Here is a 25218-nt window from a genome sequence, read left to right on the forward strand (position 1 = left end):
GATGCTTTTCCTCTTCTCTGGGTTAATTTGCTTATGGACCAGGACATCACCATTTATGTCTTACTGAATTATTACTGTGCAGCGTAGCTTAGTAGATGTTGTTATTTCATAGTAGGAATGACAAGAAATGGATTGAGTAGAAGTACATTTTTTTTATTAGCATCCTGGCTTACAGCTTTTTAAAAGATCTTGTATGTGGGAGATGTGGCAGCCAACATCTGAATGAACAAATGTTCCAGACTCCTGATCAAATGTCATTTGCCTTTCTGACTTCTTTGTCATTACTTTTTGGCTTATGGTTTTATTGTGATTTCAGAAATGCGGTGGCTTCTGAGATATAAAAATCACAAACCTAATTCTGTTTAGAAGTGACATGACTGAAATGGAGAACTGTAGAGAACAGAATCCAGTTCAAAATTGTTTTCTTTGGCAATTTGGTGCTCTGAATGACATAATGGGTATGCAGACTTCCTAAAAGTCCTAAGCAAATTCTAATATTAAAAAAGTGGTTTCAGCTACAGTAAAAACCGGCAGCCTTTGATTATCTTTGTTACAAATGTTGACCAGGAGAGAGTTGGATAGGGTACTTAGTATTTTTATGAATAAAAAACAGTGGTATTGTATGAGAATATACAGAAGTCTACATGTTTCGTGAAGATCCGTTTTCCTTGGTAAGGAATTTTGCACAGCTTCATTTTGCATTATCATTGAGTGTGCTGCATTTTATCCTGGTGAAAATCAGTGCCTTTCAGTCCATCATGCTGTACAAGCAGCAGGCCAACCCCCCTCCACATATTTGGCGGGTTTTGTGTGTAGTGTGTTTCTTTTCTTAATTGCATGTTTCTAGATAATTGTTAACAATTTTCTAAAATTATTTTTAGCTTTAGATCCGGCTAAAGATCCATGTTTAAAGATGAAATGTAGTCGCCATAAGGTCTGTGTTGCGCAGGATCAACAAACTGCTGTTTGCATTAGTCACCGAAGGCTTACACACAGGTAAATACTTTAAAAGTTAATCCTATAGACTTTTTTTGTAGTGTTCGTGACTGACTGTAAACCATAAATATGCTATAATTAGTTTAGTTATTTAACAACATATGAGCACAGTAGTAGTGGGTTTTAGAAGTAATTATGTATGCATAATTTGATTAGAATGTTTAATATTTGATTTTTTTGATAGGCTGGTAAACTAGAGGGTGTACATATTTAAATATCACAAGCTGCTGATACAAATACATTTAAGGAAATACCAACTGTGCCAGTACCAAATGAATATAACAATTGTGATAATGTCCTGCTGCTGTACATTACTTTGACTTCATCACTTCTGAAATGAAGCCAGAGAACTCAAAACTGCCTGTTAGAAGTGTAGGTAATGGCCTGTTATAGTATAAGTTTTTTGGGGTTTTTTTTGGGTTTTTTTTGGGTTTTTTTGTTTTTTTTTTCTTTTTTTTCTCTTCTTCTCTGCATTCCAATTTTCTTTGCATTCTGGACTGGTTAAATATAAGGAACAAATACATGATAAAGTTATTCCAGAATCCAAATGTAGATGATTTTTATTCTTACCTTTTTTTGGGAGAACAGTTCCAGATGCTCTGTTTATGTAGGTCTTAGAGTGGCAAAATATTAATGTACTTCTGTGGCTTTATCTGGGGCAGAAAGTGAATTTGTGGGGGGCTGAACCATACACTTAGCTGAGTCATGAGATTGTTGTTTGCTCAGGGGATGGAGTCAAGTTTCATATTTGACTTGGGATTGTTCATTTTTTTTGCACTTCAACAGCATAGTGGAAAGGCTAAACTTCAATAACGATTGAAATAAGTGTGTGTTAAAGTGCTTTGCTCAGTAGGGGCTGAAAAGAGCTAAGGAAAATAGAGACTTTCTTGTCTGATGTAAGAGGATCATTTCAAGCTTTTTAGAGAGCCGGTACAGTTTTATGAATGATACAAGGAACGTTCTTCTGAGTGTCTAGTTATGTTTAAATAAACCCATCTGTAGCTTTTCAAAGAAGCAAGATAGTACATAGTGAAAGGAAAAGTTTAAATTACCCTCAATCTGCAGCTGCGGTTAATTAACAAAAAAGCTCTACATTATTTGTAGAGCTATACTGTTTATATCAAACAATCTCAGTGTAGAGCTAGACATTTTGGTTTGATAAAGTGTTGTGTAAGGTGCAAAAATTATCAGACAAAGCTAGGTAGGCTAATTTCAGCTGCATGTGAACTGTCAGGGGAATATGTCAACTGTGAAAAGACAACACAATCATTTGAAATTTCTGAGAGGTATTACACACATTATTGAAAACAGTGAAAAAATGCTATCTCCAAATTAAGTATACATGCAGTAGGTAAAGGCTGAAAACTTTTTTAGACTATATGACGCTGCATACAGTGGTTGAATTAATAAATGTATTGACATCTGCCTTCATACCTGTATTACTGCTCCCACAGTCCCTGGCACGCTTTTAGAAAGGTAATATTTTAAGAGGCAAAGGTTGTCTGAATATAATGCAATCTCATAATGGAAAACTTAGGAATGGCAGCAACTTGGTGATTGTAATAAGCACTGCAAGTCTAGTCTTGTAAGCTAGATGCAGCAATTCTCTACCTACCTGTCCTGAGCCAGGACAGGGATTTCCAAAGCTTAGATCTCCTTGTTCCCCCAGATTACCAGGTTCAAGGAGAAATCGATTGCTTTATTCTTTCTTTCTAAAGAAGTTTTCTTCATGCTGTCTCTGACCTTTCTGTAGTATGGTTCTGTAGTAGTACATACACCTTTCTGTGTATGTATGTATCTCTTTGAGGTAACAGTATGAATAGCGTATTCACAAGCAGTCGTGTCTGCTGGTCTCTTTATCTCTATTAACTTATTTAGCCCAAGATTTTATACCTTCACTGATATCTACAATTTGCGTATTGATTTTCAACAGAGCCATCTATTTTTCCAAGTTCCCAAAGGACTAGTCCACTCATTTAAAAGTCTTGGTAAAAATTAGATGAGAAAAATTATATTATCAACTGTCAGGTTATATTATCTACCTGTATCCATTTCTAATGTATCAGTTGTGTGTATTCAATCTGTTGGGAATTAATCTTTACAAAATTTCATCCCCAAAATTTTCCTTTTCCACTTTTTCTCTGTGTGTGTGCATGTGGCGTTACTCAGATTTGATAATTTGAATTTTTTTTTTTTTTTTTTTTTTTAAGAAAAGGCAGTTGGGGATGTCTTCTGGAAAAATAATTGAGACCTTTTTCATGGATTACTGGGAACTCTTCATGAAGAACTTGCCCATAGATTTCCATTTGACATATTTGCTGTATAGATCCATAGATGTTGCAGAGATTATTCCCAAGACTCTTGCACAGGAAGAGTAATTTTAAGCATGTGAACTGATACAGTGGCAAAGACTATCCTCAAGAGACAGTCAGGGAAGAGGAGACTTTGCATACCTCCAAGATAAAAAAAAGGTTTGTGGGCACCTTTGGGCTACCCCAGGGAAAGGAGCCTGAAATACACTGTTATAGCTGAATAGATTATTCTGGAGTATCATCAAGTTGAAATTCTCAGATTTACAGTTAAATTCCCTGTTATTAGAAGCAGGATTTCCAAGCAGCCCTGTTACCTTGTTCGTAAAATTCTGTATATAAATTCTGTCACTCTTTGAGGTAATAGCATAGACAGAAATGTTGCTAATCAGTGAAGGCTGATAATTGTATCAAATGGAGAAATCACATTAGTAATTTCTTGTTTTGTTAGAAATTGACTTGCAGAAAAAACACTTAGGCATGGACATTCTGTTATTCAGTCCGTGCTGTCCCAGCTGTTCTTATCTGTACAGTACAATTTCCAAACTGTTGTAGCCCTGTATGGATTACTGAGGGTACCTCAGTACCACACAATGAAGCATGTGATCAGTGGATATCCCAGCCATCTGCAAGGCTGTTAGTGATGTGATATGACATGGTCCAACAGGATTAATTAACGTGACAATACACTCTACTGATGGGATGATTCTGCCTGTGCTTTCAGAAGTATTAAAATTTGTATTATCTCGGGGATCCCAGCACTGTGCTCTTGCTGCAGTGTGCTTGCCTTTCTGTGGTTTCAAAACCAGGTACTGCATCTCACTGTCCTTTTCATGATGGTGTGGGTCAGGCAAGCCTGTGGTTTTGCTGTTTCTTCAGTTTCCATGGCAGCAGAGGTCATGGCTTCCCCTCAGTCTTGAGGTACTGCACACAGGGCTTGTCTCCTTTTCTGGAAGACTGCCAAGATGGCAAGTCCTCTTCTAGCATGCTTCTACAGTGCTGCAGCATCCTGGTGCAAGAGCTTCCTTTATGTACTGTCCTGGAAAGACTGAACAGTATTTGACAGAAGGGTGAAATAAGTGGTGTAGATCATTGGTCATGAGAGTAGTTTGGAGTACCAGAGCTTTAGAAAGTATAGGGGCATGGTTAGAGGTGCCAGATTTTTGTTGGTAGTAGGTAATTGCCTTTGCATCTCTGCTGGCTATAACTGTGTTTGAAGCTGTGTTCTGTGTGCTGTGCTCTTAGCTGTGTCCTATGAAAGAAAGAGGAAGTACTTTAAGAGGGGAAAACATGCAGGTTATATATTAATGTTATTTATCCAGGTACTTCCATGTGTACTGCTGTGGGAAGGGAGTAGCTGCCTGCACTAGAATGCATGATAAACAAATAATTCAAAGTCTGGTGTAAAATAGAATTTTTCATTGATCTTTTGAAACTCTGGAGATTGACATTAACTTTTCCTTTTGCCTAAATGGTGTTTTAGCATTCCTTTGTGCTTTCCAATTTATCTTTATTGGTTAAGTGATAGGCTTTATGGGGAAAACCCCTGTAAAGTGTCTGTACATGCAATAATGAAATGCTTTGGAGTATACTTCATTCAGTTACAAATACAACTTGTAGAATATCGGAATACAGAATTGCCAATGCCGTGATACAGTGATGTGAATGTTATGGTGACAAGCAGGATAGTCATTGTACTAAAAGAAATTTGTCCACTTGTTTTAGTTTTCAGTCACTTCACTTTCAGGAGATTTAATTATTTGAATCTGTGGTTCTGAGAATCTCTGGGAACTATGAGTTCCCCTGTGAGCTTGGGGAAGAAGAAAATTCAAGTTACGTGAATGTTCAGCCAGAAGAGAATTGGACAGGAAATAAAAAGGGATGAGTCAAAGGAGGAGGGCTGTAGGTGGTAATGGATATTTCAGAATACCTGCAATGGAATGTGTGCTCTTTGTATATGCAGAGCAGCAGATGGTAAAGACAAATCCTTAAATCTTCAGGTACTTGTGGTCATCACTTTGAGCAAAGAAGGAAAGAGTTTGTGGTGACACCACAACATGTAGGAACTCATTAAGGCCATGGAAAGATGGTAGATAACCAGGCTCAGAAAAGTTGAAAAGTTAGTCCAGCAATGAGCTATCATAGATTTGCAGGTCCTGACAAATAGTCTGTTAACTTCGTCTTAGATTTGAAATGGACAATTATAATATGAAGTGACACATCATGTAAATTGCTCTGAGAATAACATCCTGTGAATCATGGGCTACAGTATGAAACCAAGCAGTGTATAGGTGAAGTTCTAAGCAAGTAGGTTAGCTGCAGGTGAAGAGCAGGATTGTAGAAAACTTGAAAAAATGGGGCAGGGTTGCCACCCAGCAGAGAATTTTAATCTAAGCATAACAGTAAACATGGGATAGTGCCTGTGGTTTTGGTTGGATTACTTTTACTGAAATTCTTTTTTGGTGCTGCATGTTTGTCAAAACAAAAATATTTAAGCTTAATGCTTAAAGCTGAAAGAAGGGGGTGGCGGGGGGGGAAGCATCTATCTACTTCAAATGTTTCTCTTTGCTTTTATCTCAAACCAGCTGCAGGAGACAATTTACAAATGAGGTTAATTCAGTTGAGACCCAGTCATTACGCAGTCCATTCCAGGATTTGACTGCTTACTGCAAGAAACTGGGAAAGTGGCGACTTGCTCAGTAACATTTAGAAATGTTTTGTGTATAAGCTCTGGAAATGAGGAAACAGCAAGACAGTTTTGGGCCGAGTAAATTTGAGTGTTTTTGATATATTAGAACCTACCGACTAACCTTGTACTGATTGATCCTAGTGGAATCTGATAAACAGTCTCTTTTTCTTCTTCCGTAAGTTAAAGAAATGTACTGCATAAAATTGACTGGATACATTACATCATTCAATGCTTGGATGCATTAAATTAATCAATGCATTAAATGCATGTGCAATTTTTCTAGGTAAATGTATATCTGTCTGTTTTATGAATTCCCCACCATACATTATGCCCCCTGCCCCCATCGTGAAGGTCTTGCTATGCTTTTTATGGGTTTGTTTATGTAAAATGTGCACATCAACAAAACAGTTCCCTGCTATGGGAGAAATAGATTGCGCTTGTCTCTGCCATGTTATATCCATGGCACATTAAGATGGAATTGAAATGTTTAAAGACTGACAGCTACTCCTCCTTACCTGTGTAAGGACCTCAAACTTTCTTTTTCTTTCTGTTGGATTTCTCACCTTCTCCAATCATGTATTCTTAGGTTTCAGAGTAGGAAGCAATTGTAACTCAATTCAGGTATTCCAGATCTAGTTTTTATTTCATGTATTAGGTATAGGACATCTCTAGGGAATTATTTAGAAATAAGGGATCGTTCCTTTTGTAGCACATCTTTTTATTTATGATTTATTTTCTTTCTCTTTGCAGATTATGCCTTACAGTCATTTACAGTCCCTTCTTTGTCTTGTTTTTATACTTTTTCTTTTCTTCTTTATGGTAGCAGCCTATACCTATGTCATTTTAATAACGTAGGGAAGGTGTTCATAAGAGGAATAGAATTGCCTTGTCATAGAGGTGTGCAGCTTTTTGGATCTTCTTTATGAGTATATTAACTAAGCAATAGATTCTGATGATACTAGCAATTCTAAAAAAATTAACCCATTTTGTTAAAGTAAAGATTAAGGTAGGAGAGGTGACTCTAATCATGGTAAAAGCATTTCAGTTATAGATCATGATTTACCTGGAAAATGACAGGAATTCAGTAGTCCTGGATAGAGAGTCATAACAAGTAAGCATTTAACTAAGTTAAAACAAAGAAACAAAAAATTGTAATTGCTCTTTTTGTATTAGAGCTCCACAAGGCAGGTTCCAGAGAAGTGTGCAGACTGGACCTCTATAAAATGTGAAGCTGGGTGGGAGGTGAGCAGTACAGAGGGCCTAATGATGCAGAATTCACTACTTTAAGAATTAAGGAGTGGTGGCTGCTGTCTGGGTAAAATGTTTCCTCTGCTGTTTCTTAAGTGTTCTATGAAATGAAGTTAAGTTTAGTGAGAATTGTTCCCTGCCCCTAAGCTTGTGTGGAGTAGGACCTGAATTTAGGGATTAACAAAAATTATCTAATATTTCTGCTTGTGGGTGCAGTCTTCAAGTTACCATGATTTCATTATTAAAGCATGTTAAAGAGCGTCTCTTTATTGTAGACTCACAGAAGCTGATAGTGGTAAAAATGTTGTATCACTTAATCAATCTAATTTACTAAGGTAGGGTAGTGGGATAGTTTGATAGATTTTCTGCTAGCACTTAATCTTATTACAACTTCCTTTAGGCTTTTGAGTTAAATGACATTTCCAAGTGCTGATTTGGTTCAAATCATTGGTCATCTAGTCCATTATCTTGCTTTTGACTCCTGCCCTCTTACAGTGTTTTTGAGGAATGTGGAAAACCAGTCTCAGTACTTTTTTATATGAGCTGGATTATCAGAAGTTCTTCCCTGGGTGTGTTCACCTTAGTATTATAACATGAGGAGAATGCTCCATCTCAGCTTTGAATTGATGAGTGCTGGGCCCTGAAGGATGAGATGGGTTAACCTTTTCCTGTTATGCATGATGTGACAGAAGCCCAGAGTAAATTTCAAGTGCTGCAGAACTGTAACACTGATTCGGCTGCGAAAGCAAACCGAAACCTCTTCTGTTTCCATGCTGTGGTACTGCATGGCTGAGATTATGTCCCCAGGCATAAAAAGTGACCAAGTCCAAGTACGTGAGAGGTCCATTCGATAAGAAAAATACACACGCATACATACATGCACACATGTGCACACATACATGTACATGCATACATATAAATAAATGTGTACACACGTATATGTATTTTTTCTGTTCCTATCATATGGACACATGTATCCTGGATCTCCAAAACATCATACTTTGGAATTTGAGGTATTTTACTATCACTCTCATTTTACAATAAGAGAAAGAGGGTTTTCAATTCAGACTTGCTACCACTAAGTTTTTGATTAAAAAAAAAAAAAGAAAAAAAAGCTGTAATTGCAAATCTGTAGTTGTATTAAGTAGTCTGAGCAGTTTTGAAAGAGAGTCTGTTAGAACTGATGTGGAAGATGCTCTGTTTGATTAGAATCAAATAGAGCCTTGCTCTCATTTGATTAGAAAAAAGGAAAAGAAGCAGAGAAGAAGGAACAGTATAGCTTTGTAGCTTTTCTGTATCGTTAGGTGCTGCAGCATTTTATTATGATTTCAAAAAAAGACTTCCAAAAAGCTGAAGCAAAACAAAGGATTTGCTTTGGGCAGATTGTGTGAAAGTTGCAAACACCACTATTTAGGATGTCATCATTTCACATTATAATACTGCTGAAGAAGGCCAGCTGGTGCAGTTAAGTCCCTTATTGGAAATTTTAGTCTGATTCATTACTGTGATTTGTAGTTGTACACAGAAACACTTAATCATTCTTATGCTCCAAGCTCTATTGAATCTACTGAAGGCTTTCTGGTTCTTTGCATAATTTGTGCTGCCAGTCTGCCAGCTTGGCAGGGTTTCAAGCTTGTTGCATTATCTGTGTTTGTTTGCACAGGAAGTGATGCTGCACATAGGCTGAATTTACAGTAATTCTTTTGTAATAGGCTAATGAGCAACACTACTTCATTCACAATACTAACATTATATAGCTTTGATTAGTCCAATTATTGTGGAACTATGCCATTGTGATCATACTTACACTCTACAGTAAAGTACTGAAAAGGAAATTTGCTTAGCCATATCTTAAGTCAACTTGCTGAGAAAATAATTTTGACTTTTATGTGCTTAAAAGAGAGGTGAAAATGTGAATATTTTGGAGATTTTTATATGCTATGCAATTTAATTTATTGAAGGAAAAAAGTGAAGCTTCTAGTTTACTAGCTGTTTCATTGCATTGGGAAGGAAAAAAGGTGACTAACTCTATGCATCACGTCTTGCATATGTTGTGAGGGCCTGTGCTTTCCTTGGTGTGCACGTGTTTCTTCCATTCATTTTAGTGGGAGTTATGGATACACAGGTAGAGGAAAACAGAATCTTCTAATGGAATTCATTCTCTCTCTATAAGTAACTTCTGCTAACACTAATGGAAGATACGTATGTAGGTTGCAAGAATATGTATTGCAGTACCAATGTTGCCCATATAAGCCTTACTATTTATTAAAGTTGTAACTTCACCGTACAATATTTATACATTTAGCAGCCAAACTTCAAAACTCAAAAGTTGCTGTCCTTAAGAAAAATAAATACCATCTCTCCCCCCCCCCCGTGTCTGTAGAAATCTAAAATAGAATTTTTTTAGGTTTTAATGTTGGGGTTTTTTTTTGTGGTATGTAATATATGTTTTGTAGGAGAGCAAAGAAAACTTGAAATAAAGGAGACCTAAATAGAACTTCCCTATTCTGTTTATTAGCAGGACAGGTATTTTCCACTATACTTTTCCCATTCAAAATCAATGATGCATCTATTTTTAAGAAAAATATGGAATCCTACTCTAGACTAATGCAGATGGACTTCAATTAATTTAGTAAGTCCTAGGCCTACTCATGTTTTACCTGCTCCAGTAATCTTGTTCAGATTCTCAGTGGTCTGTAGGAGCGAGAGGGTGCGCTGGATAATCAGTTGCACGATGAGTTTTTCAGTGATCATGAGTGTCCTACTTTCCACTTCTGCAATGAGATTATAAATTAGGATTAGGATTTTTTTGCAGGAAAATGGATCCCAGCTTTCTGTATTTCTTTCTGTCTTGCTGACAGTGGTTGAAGGCACACTCAGTTGTACCACCTCCTAAAAGGCAGTAAGTTAGGACACTTCTGTTCAAAAACTAGAACACAGGAAAGAATTAGGAAATGTGACGTTTGATCTAGGAAAGCATTGCTGTTAGAGTGTACACTTTTGACTAACCCTGGAGGATGTTAATGTACTGTCCCATTCATAAAAAATGGTTTGTGAGCTTTTTTTTGTTGTTGCTGTTTTAAAATGGTCTTTTCCCTCACAGTATTCCTGAGAATCTACTACTTAAAAAGATTGCCTTATTTTAACAAAATTAAGAATAATGATGAAAATGGTGCTTATAAACGATTTCTCTGTCCTTAACTGTAAAGTTGTGATTGTAGTCCATAGCAGTAAAATTCATTGTGGACTATTATGTAAACATTGAAATAATACAAAATAATCAGAGTAAAATCTTTGAATATTCCTTTATCAGAAAAAATATGCAAAATGAATACAGGATCAGTTCAATACCCCTTCTTACAAATACTTATCTAAAGTAAAGCTTGCCGTTTGTTTTTGTAGTGCTTTAAAAATTATCTGTCAGTATCAGTTTTCAGTGTACTTTATTAGAATACACTATCAATTGTAAAGTAGCTGATGCAAACATTTGTAATCAATTAGTGCTTAATTTGGAATTTGTTGGCGGGTTGTGTATTTGTGGTTTTTTTGTCTTTCACTGTTACTGAAGTATTCTAACGCTGGGTAATGGAACAGACTAAAACTTCAGAATGCTTGTATGTGAGGGGTTCTTTTACAGGTTTTAAAATTTTAATGTGGATCTGTATCTGATCATAATTAGGTGCTTTTATTACTAGCTAGCATCAATTCTAATGCATTTCATTTTATGTGAAGGTCTTGCTTTATAAGTTGTTTATAGGCTCAGAATACATCTGTTGTTTTGCTTGTGTACCAGTGGAGAGAAAACTGTGAAGTGTGTGAAATCGAGTAGGAGTAGTGTTCAGGGAACAGAAGTCATTCTACTAATTTCCATTTGTGTAAAACAATACTTTTAAGGTTTCCAGTGGTGAAAAATACATTAATTGTAGCAGCTGGAGATTTTGTTTGTCATCATAGAGTGAAGTATGTGCATACATTGGTACTTCACACTAAAATGTACTACTACTTTTGGAAATTAAATAGTGTACTTAATGACAGTAAAAGCACGGAAGAAGTCTCTAAACGTTTGTCTTTGTTACATGACAGGTATATAAGGTTTTTTTGTGTCTGTTTGGTAGTATTTTTATATTTCTCTTTCATTTAAAATTAAACACCAAAACCCTTTTCATGTGTCCAGATTGTCAAAAGTAAGTTCACTTTATAAAATGCTGTAGTCTGCTACAAGAGAACAGTAATATTATACTTACAGGTATGGCTTCTTCCACAGACTACTATGTATTCTGTATCAGATCCTTATTGTCTAAAAAAAATCTTTTTTGTCATTTTATGGTTTAGCCTAAGTATTAGAACACTTATACCATACAAATACTTTTCCTAAAGCCATACAAATACTTTTCCTAAAAGCCTTATGCAACTTCTGTATTAGTAGTAGTAGTAGTAGTAGTAGTAGTAGTAGTAGTAGTAATAATAATAATAATAATAATAATAATAATAATAATAATAATAAATTCTTATAATCACAATACAGTTAAAGGTGGATTTAAAGCTTCCTGAATCTGTGGGATCCACTGCCTTAATTCAGGCAGTATCTGTACAGTTGTTTCAGGTGTGCTTTGGGTTTGTTGCACATGTTCAGACTATCTGCACGATGCATGACACCATAGATTCTGTGTCTGGAAATCTCAGACAAATGCTCAAATTCTGTCTAGACAAAACTTCTGGGTGAGGAAGAGAAGAGGAAACCTGCACTCACGGTAGCTGTGACTCCAGTGTGCTCTGGTTCAATTCCTTTGAGGGAGACTTCTTTCAAATACAGACCTTCAATGATCTATTTGAACATCCAAGGTCAGGTAAACTTTGGGGGTAAAATTTATATGAGCATTTTATAGTAGTAGGGTGGTTCTTTTAATAGGATTGCAAAAGTGCGCAGAATTCAGGATAGGTCATAATTTATAGATTGACTGTTACCTGAAGTTGCAGTTATAATAGCGATAGTTTAATACTTATAATATAAACACTTTACCAATAGACACAGACTTGCAATTCCTAGCCTGCTCCATAAAACAATAAAAAAAAAAGCAGGGAAAAAAAAGTCTCAATTCGCTCCTCTCTTCAGGACAACTTTTCTCCACTAACTAAAGGAATAGAGAAACTGACCACTAAACTAGTTCATAGCACCTATGGATCAAGCCATCTGTAGTTATCATCTTAGGGAATATACAGTAATCAACACTTGATTTTTTCACTGTGGTTTAAGATGATTAATTCTTCATGTTTTCAAGCATGACTATGCATGGTGACATCATTTATATAGTCTGCTTTCTAATTATTCTTTCTACCTTAACTGTAGATTATTTTAATATAGAGACTAAGTAAAAACTGTTATAAAATACAACCATTTGAATCTGGAAATAATGCCTCTGGGAAAGGTGTTTCACAGAGGAATGTACCTTGGTGGGCTTTTTCTTGTCAGAGCATTTCATATAAGTAAAAATTTAAAATAGTTAACTTTATTGTAATTCAAGGATTACGTCATTTCTTGATCAGCTGAAGATCTGGGCACATAGATATTTCTGAAAACATTTGCACATCTTGAAGAATGAATTCCCCTTAACTTTGCCTTCACCACTTGCACGTTCATTTCCAGTGAGTGTTTGTAGTACTGAGATTTGCATACTTGTGAAAGTTAATTTTAAGTTTTGATCCCTAAATTCAACACTAGTCATGTTCTAAGCTTTTGCTGTTGGGCCTTCTTTTTAAAGAAAACCCAAAACATCTTCTCCTCTCTAACCCCAAACTCATTGGTGCAAGGAAGAGGCAAATAAGAGGAAAGATTATCTGAGAGGAGAATTAAGCTGGGGAGTAGAGCAACAAACGTGACTACAGGAAACGGATATCCTGAGGATATGAATGATTGATTTTTCATCTTTGGGGCATTCTACTGGAGTCTATAAAAGGTATGAATGCGCAGCCAAGATGATCTGGATCAGAATTAAATCCCTTGCTCTTAGAGATCATAAAACAAACTTGCATGTCATGAAGTAGGATGTGAGGGCTTGCTGTCCCCTTATTCATTATTATAGCCAAAGCTGGGGACCCATGTACTTTTGACCCTTCTACCCATAAAATTCTCTTTCATAGGGAACAACAATAGCAACACTTCTAGGGTGACTTCAGCCCTGCATCTCAGGTTTGAGGCTTCTCCTGGAAAACTGAATTTCCTTTCATATTCTAGGAGTATACTGACATCATACAACCATTTACTTCAAAGTACAAATGCTGGAGGACACTGCAAGACTTTTGTCATGCTCTAATTCACCTCTCCTATCTTCAAATTGTAAAACAAGGTAATTTATGTTAGAATGAATATTGTCTATATGTTCTACTGAGAAGCAAGCACAAAGTGCCATTATGAAGAGCTCAGGGAAAAGGTATGCAGATGCAGTAGTTATAAAAGCAAACAAAACATTGAGATTTGTAAAGAATGGTAAAGAGAATAGTCTGTAAATGTTAAGAAATCATTTTATGAGTGAGGTCGCACAATTTATTTGTGTTAATAGCCCTGTTATCTCTGGCCACCTTGATAAATGACGCATAGCAGAAACAGAAACACTGCAGAGCTGTTAAAAATATGATCAAAGACCTAGAGAGATTTCTGGATGAAAAGGCACTGAAAAATGGGCACTTAGATTAGAGCTAACTTAGTAAGAAAAAACTATGACAGGATTTTATTTCTGGAATCGTTGCTCAATTAGTTTCATTTACCATCTCATAATGAAGGAACAGGGAGAATACATGAGGCAGCAGATTCAAAACAAATTATAGGAACCTATTTAATTTTGACATGATACTACCGCCACAGAGCTCTTCTTGGTCAGCATTGTGGTTAAAAGGAAGGTTTAGAAATGTGTTTGGAGAACTAGAACAGTCCTCTAAGCTAGCATACAGGTAAGACAACTAATTTTTCTGACATGTGGCAAACCGGTTCTTGGCAATAGAGGTGTAAGTTTTGCCTGTGGTCAATTTCCTGTGAAGGTTTTAGTACGGCTGCTGTCTAAAAGGAGGTGCTGTATTTGATCAGCAGACTGGACACTAGTCCAATTAGATACCACAATTTACTTTGTTACCAGAGCTATTCAGATACCAAAAGATACAGTTATTTATATATGCTTGAACCTATAAAGACTGCAATAAAAATAAAAATTGAGCTAAACTATGAACTATAGAGAGAAAAATACCACTGGAAAAAGTAGCACTGCCTGCTCTCAGGATATTTTTAAAAGCAAAAAACCCCATGCTTTTGTGCAAACAGGTGCCTTCCCAAGCAACTTATGAAATGCTTTTTGTGCCCCACAGTAGGGGCAGAAAATATCTTTTTCCATTTATGTCATCTCGCAATAGATTACTTTTTTCCTTTCCCCGTGTAACCACGGTCTTTTTGTCACTCTTACTACGTTGCAATTTTGGGACTTTGTCATGGTTTAACCTCAGCCAGCAACTGAGCACCACGCAGCTGCTCGCTCACTTTCCCCCCTCTCCTCCCCCTGGTGGGATGGGGGAGAGAATCAGAAGAGTAAAAGTGAGAAAACTCATGGGTTGAGATAAAAACAGTTTAATAATTGAAATATATTAATAATAATAATAATAATAGAATATACAGAGCAAGTGATGCACGATGCAGTTGCTCACCACCCGCTGACCGATGCCCAGCCAGTCCCCGAGCAGCGGCCCCCCCGGCCAGCTTTCCCAGTTTATGTACTGAGCATGACGTCACATGGTATGGAATGTCCCTTGGGCCAGTTTGGGTCAGCTGTCCTGGCTGTGCCCCCTCCCAGCTTCTTGGGCACCTCCAGCCTTCTCAGTTGGTAGAGCATGGGAAGCTGAAAAGTCCTTGGCTAGTGTAAGCACTGCTCAGCAACAACTAAAACATGGGTGCGTTATCAACATTGTTCTCATCCCAAATCCAAAACACAGCACTGTACCAGCTACTAAGAAGGAAATTAACTCTATCCCAGCCGAAACCAGGACAGACTTTAAGGCTGGATTTGTGGTTGGTCTTTTAAAGCAAAGTATTTGGAAACATGTTCAGCTCTGAGGCTGAGTGGTGAGTTCCTTGTTTTGCAGAGTTATGACTTTGAAGATTAAATCAGGCAGCTAAATTAGGACAAATGTTGTGTTTTGGTATGCAGAATACCAGGGGTGCCCAGCTGGGGCACCGGCAAGGGCCCCAGTTGTATGAAGATAGAGTCCGTCTAGGATCAACTGAGCAGAGCAAAAGCTGAGCCCTGAAGTATCTTATTTTTCAGTTTTTCTGAACAGTTTGAATAATTTTTAAAACATTTAGGGAATTTTCCAAACTCTGCATGATGCAGAAAGAAGTCAAAGTTTAAACAAAACTCTAAAAGCTGAACCACAACCCTTGGTGTTACCATCATATAAATACTTATTATTGCTATTTTACCTTTTATAGCATGGTTTTGTTTCTTTAGGGTTTTATCACTTGACATTTTTCTTGTAGTTTTTTTGCTGTTCTTCTCTCTCTTTAAATAACTCTTCTCCATTTTTGTGTACTACTTTGCTCTTTCACAGTACTTCATGTTTTCACCCACCATGGTTTAACATTCATGCACTTATGCCTGGAAACCTGAAATAAGGCCTGGTAAGAGATGCTTTATGGGGGCTTGAATGGAGAAGGGATAGATTATGTATTATCCTGTAGGTACCATTTTATGGAACCCACATTAGAGTAATTAAGGAAGGAAGAAAGAAAAAGAAAGGAAGAGGCTAGCCTGAGGATGCTTATGTACATTAATAGAAAAAAAAAATCAAATTAAAATAGGAACCTTACCAACTTTTGTAATGACAGAAGAACAAGTTATATCTAGCTTTTTGGCTACCACGTTATTTTGTGGAATCAAGTTGAGGGTTTTTTTAAAGACATAATGGGGAATACAATGCTGACACACATAAAAGGGAACTTCTATCATGCTAGACTATTAACGTGAGACAACATTACAGTAGTTAGTAAAACTTCTTTTGGCAGTCTTATTGACAATTTGTTTCTCTTTCATATCCTGGCACAGATATTTGATCATGGATATCTCTGTTTTACAATAAATTTTCATCTTTAAAATTATCTATTTTATTTATATCTGAGAATTAGCAGCCAAGAAAACCTCATACTTTTAATCTATTTGATTTTTCTCGCCTCAGGCAACAGCATAAATAATACTTTATGTTTTAAAAATAGCTTCATTTATAGATGCCAATGAAAATAGCAAGGTTTTGTTTTAAACTGCTTGGTTTTTTTCCAATACAGCAATATCCCTATCTATCTCTGTGGGTTTAATATATCTATGACAAAAGCAGACTAATAAGTAAAACCAACTATGAATTAATCTAAATTGGAACTTTTTCAAGCTGTAAAATTCCACAATTACAGTGTATAAAAAAAGCTAAATTATTTCCTAACTATGAAGGGAACATTTTTTTCCCCCCAGTATGAGCCTCACTGTTGACGATCCTTGGATTTGATCAGAGAGGAAAAAGAGTATTATAAATTAAAACTAGCTTTTGGAGAACATCAGTATTGTTGCAAAATAGGATTAAGTTTCAAAGAATAAGGGCAAACACAAGCAATATGGGGCCAAAATGGAGGCTGTGCAAGTGTTGCTGTTTCTTGTAGTAAGTTCAGCTGGTGCAGTGCTTTGTTGAATTAGGTTTTATACTTACCAGAGTTTTCCCCTCTCCACACATAAAGTTTCTCAACACAGGTTTTGATACTAGTTCAGGGAACTTCTGAATATTTGGCAATATGGCTGACCACAGTGTACAGACCTGTTGCACAGTGAATGCGTATAGAAATGGTACTCTTTGATGCTTTGGGCTTGCCATGTGTATGTGTGAATCTCATTGTGTAGGCAGACTCTGAGACAAATTAGCTATCTGAGATTTAAGGAGAAACACTCCCGACCTATGAGAAGCTTAGCCTGTCTTCAGTAGCAAAAAAAAGAAAAAAGAAAAAAAAAAAAAAAAGGAAAATCTTGAGTTTTTTAACTCTAAAAGAATATCAGTAGAATAATTTAGTACAAACCAGCAGATGATCCTCCATGAATAATTTGACCACACGTTTTTGCTCAACTATCATCTTACTATACACTTGTTGCTATATGTTTGTTCTGAGCAGACCTCTACATCAGCTTGTCAGCTTTATCTTCCCATTTTCTGATGTTATCAGATACCATTCATAAATTCAGAGGATACCATACAGACAGAAAAGATAATACCAAGTTGAAAGCCATTCTGTCTCTTTTTTGTTTGTTTTTTTCCTTTTCTTCCCCTCCCTTTGGGGGTGCGAGAAAAGTGGTCCATCTATCTAAAGAGCACTTGGAAGGTTACAGTACAATAAGTTGACAGTTGGCTAGATGATCTAAAGGAATTCTGTATTACATAGAAATGCCATAGCTGTTAAGCAGTGCCAGAATACAGAATTTTAGTTTTGTGAAGCACTGATATGCAGATATACATCATTCTCTTAAAAACTCATGACCTGTAAAGCAGTGTTGTTTGCAGCTTGCAAATGCTTTTCTAACACTTGATTAACATCATCATCTAAAAACATCACAGCCTTTGTCACAAGTGAGTTAACATAATCACTACAGCAAAACCAGTTCAAGTTAATACTATTGATTTTTAATGTAAATACCATATAGAGATTACTTGTAATCCTGAGCACCATTGCATAAGACAGTTTTCTGTGCAAGTGTGTGCTATGCCTTAGAATCTGTAACAACAGGCATGATATTGTGATGCTTTTGAAATGATTTTAGGAAGATAATGTGTTTTGGCTGTAGAATAAAGGGCAAGTAATGCTAGCACTAGCGTCATCAAGACAGCTGGCCCATTTCAAGCCTTATTGCTCCTCAGCACCAGGCAGTAGATAGTATATGAAGAGGCTTCATTCTGTCTATTATGTGGTTTTCTTGTTTAGCAGAATTATTCTTGATTTAGACTAGTATAAGAGTAGAGTCCAGTTCAAAGTTGTTTAATTAAAACAGGGTAGGTAGAATTATATTACACAGTAACTGTAATATAGCAGATTAATGTAAAAAAAAAAAAAAAAACCAAACAAAACTGTTTAAGCAAAACAGGTGTGGTACATCTGGAGGTGGGGAGAACCATAAATTAAAACTGGCAGGTTTAAGAAGTTGAGCTGTCAGGTGGTGCGAGCAGCATCAGCCACGCAGAGGAACACACTGATGAAGGGAGTTAAGTACTGTAGAATGAAAGCCAAAGCAGAGGGAAAAAAAAAGAAAAAAAAAAAGTAACGCTCACTGTAAAGCTGTGATACAGAGCAAAGAACATTTATTAAAATGGATGGCTGCAAGGATGTGTGCCATAAAGAGGCTCTGAAGGAACCCTGATTCACTTATGCAATTAAGGGATACTCAGATCCCTGAATGTGAATATGTTGGATGTATTCTTTGTAAAAGTGACTTATTACTCCTCACAGGCATAATGAGGAGTTTGGAATTGCTAAGTACAATCTGGACAGGCAGATACTTCCTTATGGCTCTCCTTGAATTTTGCAATTTTGGCTCAAAATAGTTCCGTGTTACATATACATCATAAGAAAATAAGCTACTAAGCTTGAAATACACTGCTGTATTTGGTGTTAGAAAACAATTTCAGGTGAATTTTGCCCTCTAAAGAATGGATTATTCTCTGTTCTTCTCCCCATGTCTCGGCTGGTGTCAGAAAAGACATGATGGTGGAAATGTCATCAATATAAATAAGGTGGAAAAGGAGAGACAAATAGCAGCTGTAGTGAATGCAATAGAAATTGGTTTTAAATTTAGAGCTAAGAGACTCAAGTGGAACATGCTGATTTTAGGATACTTCCAGAAGTTATATTGTGCCATACCCTTTTTCTGTTGAAGTGCTAAAACTAAAGGTGACATAATTAAAAACAATAAAACATGAAAATGTATCAATACAGTAAAACATTCAAAGATAAGTAGTGCAGCAAATCAATTTGCCAGTTGAACAATTATTAAAATATATGCTTCATTTTTTCTTTATGGAAGAGAGGAGGAAAAAAAGGCAACTGAGGAATTTTTCTGGTAGTTTCTGGCAAGAAAACAGAAAGAGAAAGCTTGTACAAGCTGCATCCATTGATATCAACCATACTCTATTTGTTTTCATTTGTTTTCCCCTGTAGTCTCATGGTTTTTTCAGCTAAACCTGGGATGTGGTGGAGAACAGTCAACTTTTTCTTTGCTCATTATAAATCAGTGACTTGTCATTTAAGCAGGGTATATGAACAGACATAGTGTGTGCTCTGCTGATAATTGCAAAAATTGTCACGAGCTGTGCACTAACAAATCAAGACCACAGAACTCGACTGGATTTGCAACATAAGTGCGTCCATGTGTACATATGTCAATACATACGGGTTTATGAAAGGCAGGTCCTGCTTGACTAACCTGATCCGCTCTATGACAAGGTGACCTGCTTAGTGGATGAGGGAAAGACTGTGATGTTGTCTACCTAGGCTTCAGTAAAGCCTTTTACACCATTTCCCACAGCATTCTCCTGGAGAAAACTGGCTGCTCATGGCTTGGACAGGCATACTCTTCGCTGGGTCAAAAACTGGCTGGACGGCCGGGCCCAGAGAGTTGTGGTGAATGGAGTTCAATCCAGTTGGCGGCCAGTCACAAGAGGTGTTCCCCAGGGCTCAGTTTTGGGGCCAGTTCTGTTTAATATCTTTATCGATGATCTGGACGAGGGGATCGAGTGCTCCCTCAGGAAGTTTGCGGACGACACCAAGTTGGGCGGGAGTGTTGATCTGCTCAAGGGTAGGAAGGCTCTGCAGAGGGACCTGGACAGGCTGGATCGATGGGCCCAGGCCAACTGTATGAGGTTCAACAAGGCCAAGTGCCGGGTCCTGCACTTTGGTCACAACAACCCCATGCAGCGCTACAGGCTTGGGGAAGAGTGGCTGGAAAGCTGCCTGTCGGAAAAGGACCTGGGGGTGCTGGTTGACAGCCGGCTGAACATGAGCCGGCAGTGTGCCCAGGCAGCCAAGAAGGCCAATGGCATCCTGGCCTGTATCAGAAATAGTGTGGCCAGCAGGAGCAGGGAAGTGATTGTGCCCCTGGGCTCAGCACTGGTGAGGCCGCACCTCGAATACTGTGTTCAGTTTTGGGCCCCTCACCACAAGAAGGATGTTGAGGTGCTGGAGCGTGTCCAGAGAAGGGCAACAAGACTGGTGAGGGGTCTGGAGAACAAGTCTTATGAGGAGCGGCTGAGGGAACTGGGATTGTTTAGCCTGGAAAAAAGGAGGCTGAGGGGAGACCTCATCGCTCTCTACAACTCCCTGACAGGAGGTTGTAGCGAGGTGGGTGTTGGTCTCTTCTCCCAAGTAACTAGCGATAGGACGAGAGGAAATGGCCTCAAGTTGCGCCAGGGGAGGTTTAGATTGGATATTAGGAAAAATTTCTTCACTGAAAGGGTTGTCAAACATTGGAACAGGCTGCCCAGGGAAGTGGTTGAGTCCCCATCCCTGGAGGTATTTAAAAGACGAGTAGATGAGGCACTTAGGAACATGGTTTAGTGGTGGACTTGGCAGTGTTAGGTTAACGGATGGATTCGATCTTAAAGGTCTTTTCCAACCTAAATGATTCTATGGTTCTATATTAATACACATTTAGGTATAAATGTATCGAATTGTGAAGATAAGAAAGAAGCATGCTGTATCAGAGTGACAGACCACCACATTTAAAAGTGTTGAAAAACTATTTAAATAAACCTGTAGTATGACATTTGGATCTGAAATGATAATGTCAAATACATAATTGGAATGAGTTAGCGATTTGTGAGTACTAGTAAAAATCTGTAGTAATAATTTTAAGAGTTATTACACTAATGCAGTCATGTTGTAGTGATGCAGTACCTCGGTGTTTTATAGCTCCTACTCGAGAGAAAGCAGCTGTGCATTCCCACCCCCCCACCCCCCCCCACCCCAGTGGAGAATGTGAGGAATCATGGACAGGCATAACAACCTTGTTACATTCTAAACAATGCTTAAAGTACTACAGACAGCATTGAGTTGGCTATGACCTTAAAGGTTGCTAGATAGTGGGGAAATGCAGTAGTCAGCCTCCAGCCCTGGATGACAAAGTGTGGTTTAGGAGGCACATGCAAATGTTGCGCTTTCTATTCCTCCATGTTTTACAGTCAGTACACAGCATGGAAGTAATTTTAAAGGTATGGAGCAGGAAGTAGACTGGATCCTGAAGGTGTTTGGAACCTAATGTCCCACGGTCCTTTGAGCAATTTTGCCAACTCTGTGCAGCATATGCATAGATACGACCAAAGTAATCTTAAATTAGGTATAGAGCAGTTGTAAAATCTCTGGTTGTTCTAGTGGAACTGCTCCCACAATACTGTGCCATTTGAATGCCTGTAATTCAGGAACAATATGGAGAGTTAGAGAGTATTCAGAAAAGAGCCAGAAGAATAGCTGAAGGTCAGAAAACATACCTTTTCATGAAAGACAACAGGAACATTATATGTATTTGTTTGCAATGGAAAAGAGGAAGAAGGCTGTGCAGCTACTGTTTGAATACTTATTTGGAGACAGAAACTTCTTAACACGCTCTCCAAAGTAGCAAAGTTGTGTTAAGATTTCACAGAGGAATCCAAATTAGAAAGTCTAAGGGTACCTTTTTCCAACTTCGTAATATACAAGTTTCCTAATGTGTTATGCAAAGTGATGATAGTAGAAATGGTATCAATTTAGTCAGACATGAAGTAGTCTTCTGTAAATAGTGTCATACCATTTTTCTTCTTGTACTTGCTTTGAAGAGGGCATATTGCCAGACTTATCAACAAGTTTTTATGCATGATATGAGACATGCATACATTAGTCATGAAATCTAAAATAAATATTGCCATATGATTGTTTGTCCAGCTGGCAATTCTGTATATATTCAGTTTAAGCTTTCTTTCAGGCAGGTGTATAGGCATGTAGTTCAAATATCATATGGACGGCACATCTTGATAGTAGCAAAATCAGAAGAAACATGTAATTGTACCTGTTTATGTAGGTTTCGCTGAGCAAGACATATAGTTTTTTGTTTGGGTTTTTTTTTTTTTTTTTAATAGAACTGAACACAACTGCAAATGACCCCAAACCCCGCTGAAAAGCCTTGCAAATAGAAAAAACTTAAAAACTAATGTCTGTGACCATAATGAAGTTTTTCTGGAAAGAACCCTGTAAAATGGAAGTCAAGATCATAAAAATATTTATAAGGGCCTCATTCTTTATCACCAGGTGTGCTGATTTATTTATATCGTATGCAGCTGTTTACACCTGATTTACATTGATGATGGTGATATCTCAAGTCCAAATATGTTTGAGAAGTATCCAAGTGTGCTTTGAAGTTTACAATAAATTCATGACTGCAAAGTCTACCATAGAGGAGGATCGTCAGCCAAAGTCCTTGAATGTGGTCAGCAAGCTCCTTGTGATGATACGTTCCTGTGATTTATTTAATTATAATTAACTGTAATATTTTTCATTGAGAGCTAGACTTTTGCCCTTGAGTGTGATGGTGATTCTTACATCTTTGGTGGTGTTGATGTTCTTTTCACAACAAAGTTGTTTAGTAAAAGTAAGTTCAATAACATATACATGAATTTAGCAGCAATGCTGATTGGACCATAGGCCTCTGCTGTTGTTTTAAGTCTTCCTTAAGAAAGGGTAAAAAATTCAAGAAAATAGTTTCAATTCCTTTAGCAAGTCCAGAAATAACCAACTTCAAAAATAAGAATTTATTATTAAATCTTGTTTGCAAAAAGTGGATTTACCAATGTTTGTATGAATATGAAGGTGGGAAAAAGTGTTCTTTGTTTTGTAGCTGTTGTAGGTCAGGTCTTGCAAAAGCTGTAGAGGCATTTTTAAATATGTAATTTGGAAATGAGTGGTAAATTAGTTACTGAATATAAATTATAAGATGCGCAGACAGTTTCGTAGAAGTTCTGTGTAAATGGAAAATATATGTTCATGTTCCCTGCCAGTAGCCTTATTCTTACCAGTGCTTCTGTGTGGGAAGAGGCACCACAGGACTGAGACAATATTAGTACATACATTTCACCTGATGAACGGTGAGGATACAGAGATTATCAATGTTATTCAAAATAACAAAAGGTGATCTTATTAAAGTTTATGACATTGCTGTCTCATTCATCTGCCTAGGTATCACAACGTTGTAGGAAAGTACAAGTAACCATTCTGACATGTATTGGCACTATTCCTGAACTATATTTGCTTATTTTAAGTAAAAAAAAATAATAATTGCTTGTTCCTCTTCTCCCTACCCCAGCCCACTTCAGGCTGAAACACATCAGTTTGATTTTGTAGAGACTTTTACTTCTTTACATATCTTCACTGATAAGTGTCCTGGGTCATATCAGAATGCATCTGACTTCTTCCAGCACTGACAAGTAAAGCTGGATTTAATGAAATTGGAGTTTTTTAAACAGATTGGGCTGACGTTATAAAGACAAGAATGGAAAATATATTTGTCTGAGAGAATTAACAAGTGTGAAATAGAAATCCTAAGAGAAGGCTAAAACATTATTTCCTCAGGTGTTTACTACTGTTTTGTGTTTACCATTTTAATCTCTCACTGACTACTCTGTCAGAATAATGTATAGCACTGAAGACTTAGAATTCCATTTCTTCTTGTAAAAAGCTGAATTTTACCACAGTTTAAATAAGATGATCTTAGATTCTTCCTTATTCCATGACCTGAAAATAAAGCAGGTCTAAGATCATGCTGCTGTCAGTAGGCAGTCTCAAATATTACCTGCTCTGACTACACGATCTAATTTTTAAGCTTAAGTTAGAGATATGATTAGTTTTTTAAAATGTATTATATAGTAAAAGCACATCAATATTCATAACAACTTTCAAGTTAGTTGCGAGCTTTTCAGTCATTGGTATATGTGGGGGGGGGGGAAAAGCAGAGAGAATAATTTGTGTTAATAACAATTCCATAAAAATTGGTAGGAAAAGACTCAGAACGACATCTTTTTTTGAATGCACAGTTTGTATGTAGTGTACATAAAACACTGAAAAAAGGAATCTTCAATCATGTAGAAGAACTTGTACAAACTTTATCACTATTTGTCAGTATTTAAATATAAAGCTGAATCTTACAGCTGTATTACGTGTTCTGAGTTGTCATAGAACAGAGGAAACAGATTCTGAAATACCTGCCTTAGGATAACAACATAAGTGAACACAAATCCAAAGAAATTTTCTTGGGAAAGAAAAAAGTAACCTTTCTGGGAGAGAAAAAAAAATAAATCCCTTTATTTGACCCATAAGAAAAAACAAGAAGGTATTAGAGCTGCCAAGCAGTGCTAAAGTCTTTGGAGGAAGAGGAATAGAGGCTACTACTGGATTTTTAGAGAGTAAGATTTGATCAGGTACATTATATGAATATATAAGAAAGCGTGAAAGGGTTTTTTTGGTTGGTGGGTTTTTTGTTGTTGTTGTGTTTTGGGTTTTGTTTTGTTCTGTTTTTTTCTCCTGAAGGGAGTTGCATCACGTCAGCATTTATGTCATGTCATTGCTGGAAGAGTGATACGTTTTCCAGAACATTACAAATGCTGTTCATGAGAATGTACCATCCACTTGAAGTAATTTTAGCACTGGTATAGGAATACGAGTATGTCTTCCAGTAGATAAGAGATTAGTTTACTACATGAAATGGTTCTTTTTAAAAAAGTAAATGAACACATGAGTTTTGGGGAAAAAAATGAGCAAGTACAGAAAAAATGAAAAGTTTAAATGGTCAAGCTATACATTATTTTAACTCCTACACTATATCAGTCACTTTGCAGAAATAATGTTTCTTTAGTTATCTTCTATACTTACTATTCAGGAGGAAAAAAGGCATGTTCTTG

The 25218-nt window shown here is 37.0% G+C and overlaps 1 protein-coding gene across 1 annotated transcript in view; it reads left to right on the forward strand.

Annotated features, from left to right (window-relative positions):
• SPOCK3 (SPARC (osteonectin), cwcv and kazal like domains proteoglycan 3) overlaps positions 1-25218 on the forward strand; it is a 233268-nt gene that overhangs the window by 105179 nt on the left and 102871 nt on the right. The window contains exon 4 of the mRNA XM_076336559.1: positions 882-996. Within this exon, the coding sequence (XP_076192674.1) occupies positions 882-996 (115 nt within the window). The remainder of the gene's footprint in view (positions 1-881; positions 997-25218) is intronic.

This window comes from Aptenodytes patagonicus, chromosome 4, assembly GCF_965638725.1.
Source record: "Aptenodytes patagonicus chromosome 4, bAptPat1.pri.cur, whole genome shotgun sequence".
Lineage (NCBI taxonomy): Eukaryota > Metazoa > Chordata > Aves > Sphenisciformes > Spheniscidae > Aptenodytes > Aptenodytes patagonicus.